The 14,115-nt window shown below is 43.2% G+C and overlaps 1 protein-coding gene across 1 annotated transcript in view; it reads right to left on the bottom strand.

Annotated features, from left to right (window-relative positions):
• DLEC1 (DLEC1, cilia and flagella associated protein) overlaps positions 1-14,115 on the bottom strand; it is a 62,453-nt gene that overhangs the window by 45,982 nt on the left and 2,356 nt on the right. Inside the window, exons 2-10 of the mRNA XM_006022950.3 lie at positions 9,245-9,355; positions 7,699-7,895; positions 6,912-7,132; positions 6,560-6,641; positions 5,805-5,892; positions 5,017-5,190; positions 3,782-3,918; positions 3,070-3,162; positions 1,872-1,962 (exon numbers count right to left, since the gene is read on the bottom strand). Coding sequence (XP_006023012.1) covers positions 1,872-1,962; positions 3,070-3,162; positions 3,782-3,918; positions 5,017-5,190; positions 5,805-5,892; positions 6,560-6,641; positions 6,912-7,132; positions 7,699-7,895; positions 9,245-9,355 — 1,194 coding nt within the window. The remainder of the gene's footprint in view (positions 1-1,871; positions 1,963-3,069; positions 3,163-3,781; positions 3,919-5,016; positions 5,191-5,804; positions 5,893-6,559; positions 6,642-6,911; positions 7,133-7,698; positions 7,896-9,244; positions 9,356-14,115) is intronic.

Here is a 14,115-nt window from a genome sequence, read left to right as displayed (position 1 = left end):
AAGTTTGAAGGCACAGCTGCATGTGGCCGTTCGGGCGGTCGAAGAAGCGGCTAAGAAAAAGGATCTCGGAACGCCAGCCCAAGATGGCGCCGAGCCGAAGGAGAGCCGCGTGGAGAGGCCGGAAGAGAAGGGCAGAGCTTTGGGGGAACCTGCGAGGGTAACCCCACCCACCGACGCAGCGTAATCGTCGGCGGCTCCACCTAGCGACACAGCATCATATCTGCCATCTGCCATCTCGGTGTAAGTAAACAATCTTTAAAACTACCGCTACGCGTCTGTGCCTAATTCCAGCTCGACGGCCTTCCCTCTCCGACTCGGCGTGCCCGGGCTGCTGGCCACAGCCCGCGTGCAGCGCGGAAAAGGGCTCGGGTCGCTCCCGGCCCGCACAAGTAACATTAACTTAGTTGTTATATTTCTGTTATCCTGTCCAGAACTGAGGAACTAGGCTGACAGGGCTTATCACTACTCCAAGCCCCGCTAATTTTTCCCAGCCATATACCAGGCCTTGCTGATTAAGTCTAATAGTTGGCCCTGCTATGCAGATTGCAGCCAGCTTTTAAGCAATTTATTTTACATATCATCTCTTCAGAAGGTTTTTCTGCCTTAACCCTTGCAATTCTGTCCAAGAAGGCCAACAATACACCCTTTCTAAAGCATTCACAAGCCCTTCAAAGGAAGAGCCTGAGTTAAAAATCAAAACGTTCAATATGCTTAGTGAACTTAATATGAGTACCCCTGGGTGCATCTACATGTGTGCTTTACTGCAGTTGACTAATTAGCTCCACAGTAAAGCATCACTGTCTACATGTGTGCTGGTATTAGAGTGCAGTAAATTAATTAACTCCGCTGTAAGATACTACTGTTGGGGGAGACAGTACTATCTTACGGCAGAGTCATTTACTGTGCCACAATGCATGTGTCGACGGTGATCAGGGCTGGCTGGGGCACAAGGGTCCTAAAGCGCGGGGGGCTGCCTGTCACATAGCTCCGCACTTTAGCACTCTCATGCCCCAGCCAGCTCCTCCGCCGCAGATGCCATGCCTGGGAACAGCTGACTCTGGCGCAAACTGTGCTGAAGTTATCATGTCACCTTAATAGCAGCTGCACCCTTTCTTTCCAACATATCTACATAGTACTAGCTGTGCCACACTTGTCCCACACCCAAGTGTACTTTTGCCCCACATAAGTTGGTGTCTTGTAGTTTATTACTGACATCATGAATGCCAAGTCTTGACTCTGAAAATATAACATAACTTTAGAGGCTAAAGGAATACATAACACATGTAATACACAAAGAATTTCAAGCTTTCTCCTTGCTATTTAGTGATGTTTCCAATTGTAAAGTCCTTTCTCAAATACTTTAAAACCCAGCACCACACATTTGGCTTCAGAAGGTGAAGAGCTAGTGCTCCAGCACAACTGGGATTCCAAATGCAGGGTAGTGCAATAATAAAAAAAGATTTAAATTTAACATCTTCAAAGTCAGTGGCAACATGTAGGGGAGTGAACTGAGGTTGCACATGCACCCCCTGAGAGCGCTGGTGCACAGTGAGTGCTCCCCACTTAGGGGACGGGCAGGGGGGGCAGGCGGGAGCACCGGTGCCCCCCTGCAAGCACCAGCCGGGGAGTGGGGGGTGCCAGGAGAAGCACTGCTAGCACTTCCGGATGGCCTGCGATTGGCCGTGCCCCCCCCATCCCTGCCCCGGTCAGCACAATCGGTCACGGGGGGACTCAGGAGGCACCAGTCAGCCATGTTCAAAGTGCTCTGCAATCAGTGCTTAATCCATTAACCTGAAGTTTAAATCATCTTGAGCTACTGTGTATTATTCATTTCAGCTTTGTGCAGTATCAGAAAACACATTAAAAACAACCTGTAACTGTGATGTCATTGACCTGGCAGTTGTCGCAAACAATGGTATATACTTGCTCCATATTTCCAGGAGAAGAAGGAAAAAATGCTACCTAAAAGAGAAGAGAAGATGAAGGAGCATTGCCCATAATGAATGCCTTAACAATCCTTACACTTTTACCCAATGTAGTCCTTTCTAAAACATCTCTAGCAACGCATCATAAAACTTTTCATATTTAATAAATCAAACCTGGAGATCAGATTCTGCCGTCATCTACTTTGTGGTGAATAAGGAGTAACTCCACTAAGGCAAAAGAGTTACAACAATGAAAGTGAGGCTGGAATCAAGTATTAAATAAGCACTAAAGATACTACACGCTGTGACTCTCGGGTTACAGATGTCTGTGACCTAAAAGTGTGGATACCATGCAGAATGCCACCACCTCTTACTCTTCCCTGTGTTCCAAGTGGTAGGTGTGCTCCGACAACGCCTGCCAGACAGAACTCTTCAGGACAGAAAGATGGTTAGTGCCTCACATGTGAATCCCATTAGGGTTCAGTTACCACCAAAACTTGGATAGCTATGTTCAGGTCCAACAACAAGATTTGAGACACCTAAAGGATTATACAGTTGGAAATGCAGGCACCATATATATTACATAACAGTTGAACTAATACAGAGATAAGCTGAGGACCTCAGCAGTGCCTAAACCCCTGTGCTCTCCAGCAATACTCATTAGCAGGCATCCCTGGAATATAAATCACTCCTAAGGCGAGGAATGAAATGATAGCCCTGGCTCATCCTTCTCAGCAGTGGTCACAGTGGAGGGAAGGCTACATCACAGCCTTCCAGGTTGGTTTATTAAAGCTTTGATCCTATACACCAGGTAGCACTGTAGGTCCTTAGGAGCATATTGCTCCTCCCATGCCAAGACAGCTAGTCACCACTTTATTTTAGGGTTGCCCTTAAAAGGCACAATCTGACATTATGGTGGCTTCGTAAAACTCTGAGGCAGACAGCTATATCATTAGCTTCACCACCTGTGTATTAACTGAGATAAATCAGCTTCATTCTGCTAATGCTCACTCATGTGAGCCATCCTATTGCCTTCATTCATACAAGTAAAGGTTTACAGGATCAAGCCACAGGCCGTTTTAGAAAAACCCATCTAGCTTGCTTATGTATTTTGGGCTTTCCCAAATATGTGCTAGACACTAACCTCTAGCAGCGTAGCTTCACCTGGCCACAGCTCAAAAATAGGAGGGTGGATTCCAAATGGAGCTTGCTCCACAAAACCGACAGTGGCAACAGCCTAGATGTACACAAAATAAAACAAAATTGATCAGATTATTTTTATAGCTTGCTACTTAAAACAGATGGCATGCTGTATAAGCCTCATCATTTCCCCCTGCCTAATAATTCTTCTTTTTAATAATTCCCCAAAATAAAATAGCATTGCTGAGTCAGCAGAAAATCACTCCTGCTTTGTAACTGTCCTCAGGAGGGAGGCAGGAGGGGCACTGCTTTCATCACTGTGGCACATACAAATGCCTCTGTTTTGAGGTCTGCAGAGGTCCCCATTGCAGGAGCAACATATCCCTTCCAGGCTGTTCCCAACCTCATCTCACCTGTTTCTGCTGGTAGCCTCCAAACCCACAAATATGTAGGTGAGGCCAATCTGATGTCTTCCCCTCTGGTCTTTCTAGGACTGAGGTCTTTAGAGCAACTGAGAAGCAGAATCACTGGCGTGTTTCTGGGTTTGGAGTGTTTGAGCAGGCCGTACTTGGAAAAAAGCCTGTCAGGAACTCCCAACACCGTGGTGTAGCCACATGGCCTTAGGCCAGTCCTGCTGATGTACTGTCACTGGCTCACAACTTCTTTGCATGTTGCAATATCAAGATTAGGTCTGACAGTTCTTTCCCAACACTTACTCTGAAATTAGGAGGTGGCCATGCACTCTTGGGCATTATACAGAACTTCCCAGTGCTGAGCCCTTCATTTCTGCACACAAAGTCTGTTATTTTCACTCCCCCGACAAGGCAGGAACCACAATCTATGGTGTGAGGTACTACAACAAACAACACAGCAAATCAAAAATGCAGTGAAAGCTAATGGCTTTAAAACGACTATTTCATGTGTTACTCTTCAAACAGGGACATTATTGAATATGAACAACACAAATTATTAACATTCAAAAGAGAAGCAAAAGCCAAGGTAGGATAGCGCCGTGAAAAATTAGAGTTCAACCCTTTAGATGCTTAGTTTGATAGTGAAACAGTTTGACCTATAACTTGCTGTAGTCTTCCCAAATTAAATGAGGCTTCCAGATCCAAGTATTTAAGGACTGTATCAAATGCTGACAATAACAAATGCATTTGTTGAAAAGAGTTGAGCTCTACAGGAGTTTTATATTATTGCTTGTTAGCATTAAAGTTCTGCAGCTGATGCAAATAGGCATTATCCCATTAGAGTCATTGGAGCTACAGATTCATAGATTCTGCTGGTAGCGCCCAATGCAGATGAATGCCATCTGAAAATGTGACCCTACAGTTTTAGAGGGCACAGGCTGCGCTGGATATTCGACAGAAAAGTTTTACAGATATTTAATAGTTCCAGCACTGACAGAGGTGGAAACAAAGTACCATATTCTCTTGCATACAGCATGGCTGGAATATAATACACACCTTGATTTTGAAAGGCAGAACGAATGTAGTAATTAACTGAGTAGCAGCAGCTAGGTAGCCGAGCCTACACAGTGTTCTGCTCCCTGTGAACCGCATGCAGATTTTACTCTACTTTTGCCTTTCTGGGCAGAACCTGTTCTTACCCTATTTCTTCCACATAATGCACACTGAAAGTTCCAGCAGCTGTTTTTTCGAGGGGAAATGTGTATGTTATATGTAAGAAAATACAGTAACTCCGTTTGAACACGGGCTTCTGAGTTTTAGGTCTGGTACTCTGTCCCATGAAGATAACTGGAAATACAATATGGTAACAGCAAAACTTAAGGAATATTTTACAGCATTATATTTTTATAGCATTTTAAGGTTTAATAACTTGTAAAATTTCTCTACCATTATTGCAGGGAACCCCTTTAAAAAGTCAAGACCATAAAGGTTAAAAAACTCTGCTGAGGCCTCATAATGTCTGATAAGATTCTACCAACATGTTAATATAGGAGGTGGTCTCCTAGCTTCTATAGGGATCAGGAGAGGATATGATGCTTGGGTCTCCACTAGTATATAGTCTTCATAATCTGCAAGGTATTCAGGAATAAACTGGATTGTATACTGACAGGTCATCCCAGGAGCAACAATTCCTCCCTCTCCTGGAAATTTTCCTAAGAAAGAAAATACAGGAGATTGAAAAATTAAAATTTTAAAAGCTGTGCTATGCATTTATGAATATATACTGCCCTTGGGAAGGTAATGAGAGTGAGCTCTTAATGTTTTCCATCGCAGACAACTTGCTACCAGTAGAATGAGTTTACAAGAGCCTGACCTTGAATTGTTACCCATATATTCCTCCCACTAAAGTCAGTAGGAGGCTTCCTTTGCCTGCAACACATTTTCCCAGGAACAATTTCCAACAATTTCAATGGGCACTGAATAGATCCTAAATGAGTCTCTAAAAGCCTCAGTCATGATATATTATGCACAGATTTGCTTGGGTTTCAATCTGATCTCAATCCATTTAAATTGTAATGAGACTCCCTACGTCTTTACTCACTACATGTGAGTCAGTTTAGGAGTTTCATGAAGACAGCCCTAGAAAGCTTAGGCAATCACTAATGTCTATATGGAATGGACAGACTCTGTGTAAGATTAAGGTTCTGCCCACTTGGATCTTATTGCTGATGGGAAGCTTAAAAAGCCACCTCTTACAATCACATTTTAAGTAGACAAAACAGATCCCAGACAATTTTGCAGCTTCAAACCTAGCAGACAAACTTACCCAGCCCAATGGCAAAGGCTGGAGTAGAAGGAGGGATGACTCTTACATGGCGAGATACTGCTGTCGTGTTCTGGAGCTCTATGGTCATCTTCATTTTAAAAGAAAATAAAATACCAAACAACAATTACAAGGCATCTCTCATTCTCACAGCAGTTTGCATATACTGGTTGTGGTAAGCAGGTATTTTGGATTTGAGGACAGTGGGCATGTCTACACAAGATGCCTTAATGCACAGTGGACTGTTTTACTGCGCATTAGCGTGTCACAGCAAAAACTGTGCTAATGGGCTAAAGTTCAGTAGCATTAGTCTACTGCACATTAAACATTACAAAAAACCATCTGCCTTTGCTACTGCACATTAGCACAGCTACTGTACCTTTATCTAGCACCTCATATTAGAGGTACTAAACTTAATGCGCAATAGCAAAGGCACATTAATAAATGTGTAGATGCGCCCACTGGATGCTGTTCCTTTCTGGAACAAAATGTATTTCACCAAAAAAAACAACAGGGGCCCACTGGTCCCAAAAGGGGTTCAAATTTGAACCTCCTTGGCTGGACAGTAACTGACTTTAATAAGGAGCTGTCCTGAGACAGACTGTGATGATAACTGAATACAGGGTTAAATGGGGCTCACATGTGTTCTGTTAGGTATACTGAAGGATTCACAGAAGTGGGAGAAACATGTCGGTCATAAGGAAATGTAAAGTTTCTCAGAGGCAGAATAATTTTTTTGTAGAAAAATAAACTCTCACCTCATAAACCTTACCAACTTCATAATTGGAAAACAAAACAGTAGGTGGGTTAGCGAGAAAGACAGGAACAGCCTGGGAATCACTACAAGAAAACCATAAGGGAGACCTTGAAAAACATGCAGTGAGCACTAAGCGTATAAGTAATTTATCTATGTCCAAAAATCGGCAAATGATATTCATTAGCAAGAAAATCACAGAAGCAAATCAGAGAAACTCTGCATTTTCTGAAAGTCCATAAACAAAATATATAGGGCCAAATCCTCCTGTTGGTTAAACTGGTGTTAATCAAAATCAACTCAAATAGCTCTCTTGGTAGGATCAGGGTTTGAGTCGAGAAAGAGTATCTAAGTACCTTTCATCACATATCACTCTCCTTCCTGCTAACATTCTTTCTATCTTCTTTTGAGGAAAAATAAGAGATCTGCCTCCATGAGATGTATTTGGTGGGAAAAAGCGGGGATTCTTCAGGTAATTGTGTCGGTTCTCAAGTCTAGCAAGGTAGGCACGTTCTTGTTCTCTATCTGCTTTGCACATGGTGTTTTTCCAGGCTGACTTCTTTGAGGAGCCAGATTTCTTTGAAAAATACAAAGAAGGTGATGAAAAATTTAGTGTCAAACTGACTAGTTTGGTGGCGTTTATTCATAACAACAAAAGAACAAATAGATATATACCCATTATTTAAACACTATGCAACACTCAAAATTTTCATCCTCAGGATGATTATTTCTCTCTTCATTTTGGAGCTAGGAAAGCAACTACTGACATCAAATCAGCAAGGCACTTAAGGCAGTTTTTTCTATAGAAATAGCAATGTCCTAAACTGCTTACAAAATAAAAATAGTAAATCAATTAAACAAAGAAACACATAAGAGTAGGGCTAGAAGGGATCTACAGAAGTCATCTGGTCTATCCTCTTGCTTGAGGCAAGATCACCCCTATACAAACCGTCCCATATAAGTGCTTGTCTTATTTATTCTTAACACTACACTATCAACCTTGTCACAAAACTACAAAGCAAACTGCTCCCAAATACGAAGAGCACCCTTACCTGCCATAGGTAAAGCAGGAAGATGAAGGCTCTCAGTGTGCCACCGCTGCAAGGGTTATTAAAATGCACTCAAGAGATCCAAGAAACATACCTTACTTGAGGATTTCTTTGTCTGATGATTAGTCTCAGGAGTTGAAGACAGGGTCAGGGTGGATAAAGATACTTCTGGTAGACTGCCTGGTGTTTTTCTAAGGTGCGGGATTTCTTTGTCTTTCTTATCCCTTAGGTTTCTGGACGTAAGCTGTTTAAAACTAAATGTCTCCTTGATGTAGTCAGGCTCTGATTTTCCTGCATTGCAAAGAAAATTATTGACATTTTCTGTATAAGGAGAAAATTATTATTTGTAAGAACTTACTACCAGCACAGAAACACTATGAATAATAGCAAATTAGTCTTGTTATTAGCAAGAAGCTATGTATGGTAAGTGTTCTTGAATGTCATGAATATTTATAGTTTGTTTTGTACTGACAGTCTATAGGACAGGGACATTATAATGAGCAAAATAATAACGTTTTCAGCTTCTGCAGCACTTTGCATTTGAAGATATCGAATACTTTAAAAAGTGTTACTTACTTAAGACTTGTAATTCCCCTTTCAGCTAGGCAAACAATCATCTCCATCTTGCCAAATAGAAAAATAGAGTTTGGCTTCTAAGTTGAACATTAATCACTTTCTGAAAGGTATTATAGACCAGGGATAGCAGGGGGCTGGACTCGATTAACCAAAACCAAGAGGTCCCTTCCAGACCTATATTCCTCTTGCTGAAAAATTAAATTGTTCTCCTGAAGGAAATTCTGAGATTTTTACTTTTAATTTGGGACAAAAAATGTAGCAATCTTGTAATATTTCACGATATGACTTCTAAATTATTAGAATGAACTGTTCCCATCAAGTGAAAACAAAACAAACATTGCATTTTGCCTGTAGAGCAGTGGTTCTCATCTTTTTTAGACTCAACGTGTCCCTCATTCCTTTGGAAAATGCCAGCTTAGTTTTCACTCATTGTTTGACTACAGGAAAGAAAGAGAGCAATTTGTCTGTTGCAAAGACCTCAGAAGGGCCAAACAGGTCAGAATATGTCTAACACTGTGAATTCCCTGTGTTTATCTTGTGAATCATGTTGGCACACCTAATAGTGCCAACACTGTGTGGCACCCGACAGAGGCCTTGAAAGGATCTCATGACATCCCAGGGTGCCACGGCACCTTGGTTGAGAATCACTGCTGTAGAAAGATGGTAAAAAAAACAACCCCTGTCATTGTTGAAATGAAATGCTTTGTTAACATCCTGTGGTAAATTCCAACAAAATCGGTACGTTCCCACAGATCATATAGATTTTGTCTAATCAGCCTTTTCAGATGGAAAAACACTGCACAGGAACATTTTGGAATACCTCTAAAATAAACAAATGGAAATCAATCAAAACAGCTTTTTATGTCATTGGAAACAGATGTTATTTTAATTTAACTACTTCTTTGCTCTGTTAACCATGTAAATGCCGAGGTGCCGTGCTAGTGGAAAAGAACCGATGAAACTGACCACGGGACGACTGAAGCTGATCAAAGGAACTCGACTGTCTACAGTGAGTAATTATACAAACAAACAGGAAGTATACTACTCGCTGCTTCAAAAGTTACCTTTAGGTGCTCTGGTAATAGGTGTTCTATCCATGATATAATCTCCCGGGCATATTAAATGATGCTTTTGGAGAAGTTCATCATCCACAAACCATCTGAAGGAGGACTTCACTACAGCATTCAAAAAAAAAAAAAAGAAACCAGAGATTGGTGTTTTAAGATACACTGCCATTGGTCAGCCCAAAATAGCTTTTGCTTTCTTTCAGATCACAGTGAAAAAGTATTTTTAAAGGGAGGGATGCTCTGAACAGAGGCTTTCAATCTGTAGGCCTGAAGTACAATCTTACAATGCTCTTTGCAGTGGCAAGGTGTTCCAGTAAAACAGGAGAAGGATTTGTTATTACCCAAATGAATAGTGAATGATGTCTTAATAATCTCACAACAGGTACAACACCTTCCTTATATTAGAGTGAGTATATGGGTCAATTGTTACTCCAAATTAAAGGAAGCGATGGAAAAAACTTGGGAACGTAGGCTGGCAGCCGGAAATGAAGGAAGATATGGAAAGGCACATTCAAAAAAGTTAATATGCACAAAAAGGAATGCATCAGGCTCACAAGGGACCATTTCAACATCTAGAACAGGGGTGTCAAACATATGGCCTGTGGGCCAATTCAGTCCATGGAGCCTCTCTGTCCAGCCTGCTGTGCTGCTGGAGGGTAACACAAGTTGGGCTCTTTGGCCCTGGTGGGCATGGCTGCTGGTGGCAAGTTAGGCTCACCACCACCGGACCTCACACTCCTGCTGTCCACTGCACCACCCCCAAACCCTATACTATCCTTGCAGGACCCTGCATCACCACTGCTGCCGCATGGTCCACACTCAGTTAAGGATAAAATGGAACCATCATTGTACTTGATTAATGCAAACAACCAACCACAATGGAAGCATAGTATGTAGTTAAAATATTTCATAGACATTAGGGCTGGAAGGGACCTCAGAAGATCATCGAGTCCAGCCCCCAGCCCAAAGCTCAGGAAGTCAGCAGGGGCATAGGATCCCAGCAAGACAGACATCCAAATGTCTCTTGAAGGCGTTCAAGGTAGGTGCTTGAACTACCTCCAGCAGCAGTCTATTCCAAACCTTGGGAATCAGACAGTAAAGAAGTTCTTCCTTATGTCCAGTCTGAAATGGTCATGGAGGAGTTTGTGACTGTTCAGTCTTGTCATCCCTTGGGGCGCTCTGGTGAACAGATGTTCCCCCAGATCCTGGTGAGCACCGCTTATAGGCTCACCAGGATAAACTTATAAGCGGCCACCAGATCACCCCTGAGCCTGCATTTTTCCAGGCTGAAGAGTCCCATGGCTCTCAGCCTCTCATCATAAGGTCTGTTTTCCTGACCCTTGATCATGCAAGTGGCTCTCCTCTGGACTCTCTCAAGCTTCAACACATCCTTTCTGAATTGTGGAGCCCAAAACTGGACACATTACTCCAGCTGCGGCCTCACCAGGGCTGAGTACAACGGGAGAATGACGTCTTGGGATTTGCTCAAGAAGCATCTGTGGAGGCAAGCCAGTGTTTTGGTTGCTTTACTGGCTGCAGCATCACATTGAAGGCTCATGTTCATCTTGTGGTCAATCCCGACCCCCAAGTCCCTTCCATCCAAAGTGCTAGCCAGTGTAGCACTGCCGAGCCTATAAGCATGCTGCGGGTTTTTCCTCCCAAGGTGGAGAACCTTGCATTTTTTGGTGTTAAACACCATCAGGTTCTCATCTGCCCATTTCTTGAGCCTGTCGAGGTCAACCTGGATTACCCCCCTGTCCTCCTGTGAACGCTTTACCCCAAAGTTTGTTGTCGGCGAACTTGGCCAGTCCATTTCTGACGCCAATGTCCACATCATTAATGAAGATGTTGAACAATATAGGCCAAGGACAGAGCCTTGAGGGACCCCACTGGTCACAGGGCACCACGACGATTAACTTCCGTCAACCACCACCCTCTGGGTCCGACCACAGAGCCAATTCCCCAGCCAGTGGATCGTGGAGAAGCTGAGGCCGCAGTTGACCAGTTTTGCCAAGAGGTGATCATGGGATACCAGATCGAAGGCGTTTTTAAAGTCACGATATATGACATCAATCTCTTCTCCCTTGTCCAGGTGATAGGTCACCTGGTCGTAAAAGGAAATAAGATTGGTCAAGCAAGACCTACCTGCAACAAACCTGTGCTGGCTATCCCTCAGGATGCCAGTCTGTTGAGAATGGTCTCTTTGATAATCTTTTCTAGGACCTTCCCCTGGATAGAGGTCAGGCTGATGGGCCTGTAGTTTGCTGGATTCACTTTCCTCCCCTTCTTGAAGACAGGCACATTGGCATTCTTCCAATCTTCGGGCACTTCACCAGAGCACCAGGACTTCTCAAAGATCCGTGACAGGGGCTGAGCTATGATGCTCGCCAGCTCCTTGAGTACCTTGGGGTGTAAACTGTCGGGGCCGGCTGACTAGAAGGTATCCAGCTTCTCAAGGTGTTCCTTCACGAGGTTAGCATTGATGGAGGGCAGGGGATCTCCCTTACCCAGGCCTTCCTGTCTCATAATGGGCAGGGGTGTCCCATGGGACTGATGAAAGACCGACGCAAAGTACCCATTTAGCAAGTTGGCTTTTTCATGGGCATTGGTTGTCAGTTGTCCCATCTGGTTTAGCAGGGGTCCAACGTTGCCCTTGCTTTTCCTCTGGCTCCCCACATATCTAAAAAAGGACTTTTTATTGTCCTTGATACTTGTAGCCAATTGGAATTCAGTTGCAGCCTTGGCAAAATATGCAAAGTTTAATCTGTGTACTGTCTCTTACCTGTTTTGTTTTGTATTTTTACAGTGTCCTACTTTCACTGATGTAGACTAAAAATTAATTATATTTTTTTTCTTGTTTGCTTGCTATCTATCCATCCATCTACCTAATCTAATTTATTGCAGAAAAAGAGACAAGCAATTGTTACTGTTTTGCACTTAATGAAGTATTAATGAACACAAGGGCTCGTGATCTCAGTGATGCAAGGAGATCTTGGCTGCAAGCAGAATGAATTTGCTGACACCTACTGGCTGAACAACAAGTTACTCAAAACACCTGGACAGAAAGCCAAAAGTATCTTACTGTAGTGGCACATGGTCATCAGATACGCATGGCCAGGACTGAATTAACCTTAAAGTGCAAAACATAAGACCTGAAAAAAAAAAGGACATACTGTGAAAGCCTAAGTCATACCTCTAAATTTGTCATGCACTTGGATTAACCTGAATGTAAGTCACACGTACAAAGCAAGCTCCCCAGCAAAGCAACAAGGAAAAACATCTGTTTAGTGAACTTTTAGCAATCACAAACAAAGGGTCTCAAAGATTGTATAAATGGTGTTGGTATATTGCTCAGATAAGAAAATGTTAATTGTCATACCAATCTTGACACCTATCACTAAAACACCTCTAACTACAAACACAGGAGGAACCCCCTAAGCAGGTTACAATATATGAAAAACAGGGGGGAAAGATAAACCCAGAGAAAAAAGCTACATCTACTTCCTGAACAACCCATGGTAGTATTTTCCCTGCAAACTACCATGAACTCTTGAGAGCTAAAATGTTACCCTAAATTGTGTGTGCATACTGGAACCTCAATTCCACAGGGATAAAGATATTACATGAGAGGTAAAACAGGAAATGACAGGGCTAGAAATACAATATCCTGAAATGATGTGGCTAAAAGGGGAGCCACCTGACAAAATGCAACTCAAGGTCTTAACTGATTAATCAGTGTAACAGCTGATAAAAAGTATAATTGTAAGTCACAAGTGCAGTTGCAACACTTGAATAACTTGTTCAAGTGTTCATCTGCAGCAAAAACCACTCATGGCAAATTTACTATATATTAGATGAAAAGGTCTGAAGCCTAGTTGAAGAAAGCTTTTATTTAGTTAAAAATGTGTCATGGGCCTTGTTCTGTTCACAAATTTGACGAGAATTAAATATTATAGCAGACCCCCATCACGTCACCCTTGTTGCTCTCCCCTCTGACCCTAACCCAGAGACTCTCAACAGGCAACTCCTTTTCCTCTTCTCCTCTGCCTATCCTTCCTGAAGTTTGTACCCATCCATGACAGTGCTCCAGTCCTGCGAGCTCCCACCAAGTCTCTGTTATTTCAGTCACATCATAGTTCATGGACTGTGCAAGGACTTCCAATTCTTCCTGCTTGTTTCCCAGGCTCTGTGCATTCGTGTACAGGCACCTGTGGCAACTAGTTGGTTGCCCTTTCTCAGGAACCATGAGAGTACCACCCCTGTTGCCCCCTCCTGCTTCTGCTTCCTCCAGGTCTCCAGCTTCCACACTTACCTTAGGGCTTTGGTCTCCATCCCCTGGCAATCCTAATTTAAAGCCCCCCCCCCTAGGTTAGCGAGCCTGTCTGCGAAGATGCTCTTCCCTCTCTTCGTCAGGTGGATCTCTTCTCTTTCCAGCAATCCTTCTTCTTGGAAGAATATCCCATGGTGGAAGAAGCCAAAGCCCTGCTGGGGACACCACCTGTGCAGCCAGGTGTTGATCTGCAGGATGCACCTGTTCCTGCCCAGGCCTTTTCCCTTGACCAGAAGAATCAACAAGAATACAACCTGAGCTCTCACCCCCTCACCCTTGTACCCAGAGCCCTGTAGTCACTTTTGATAGTCACTCAATGTCTCCCCTGGCAGTATCATTGGTGCCCACATAGGTGAGCAGCATGGAATAGTAGAGGGCCAGATGAGCCTCAGTAACCCCTCTGTGACATCTCGGATCTGGGCTTCAGGCAAGCAGCAGACTTCCCATTAAAACTAGCTTAGGTGTAACTAAATGTTACAACGAGCCTGGTCAGCAAAATAAGAGAAATGGAATATGGAAAGTAGCAGTCTCAGATGGT

Source organism: Alligator sinensis, unplaced genomic scaffold (genome assembly GCF_000455745.1).
Source record: "Alligator sinensis unplaced genomic scaffold, ASM45574v1 scaffold885_1, whole genome shotgun sequence".
Taxonomy (NCBI): Eukaryota; Metazoa; Chordata; order Crocodylia; family Alligatoridae; genus Alligator; species Alligator sinensis.
Note: the sequence above shows the minus strand (reverse complement) of the source record. Positions and strands in the feature narration are given on the sequence as shown.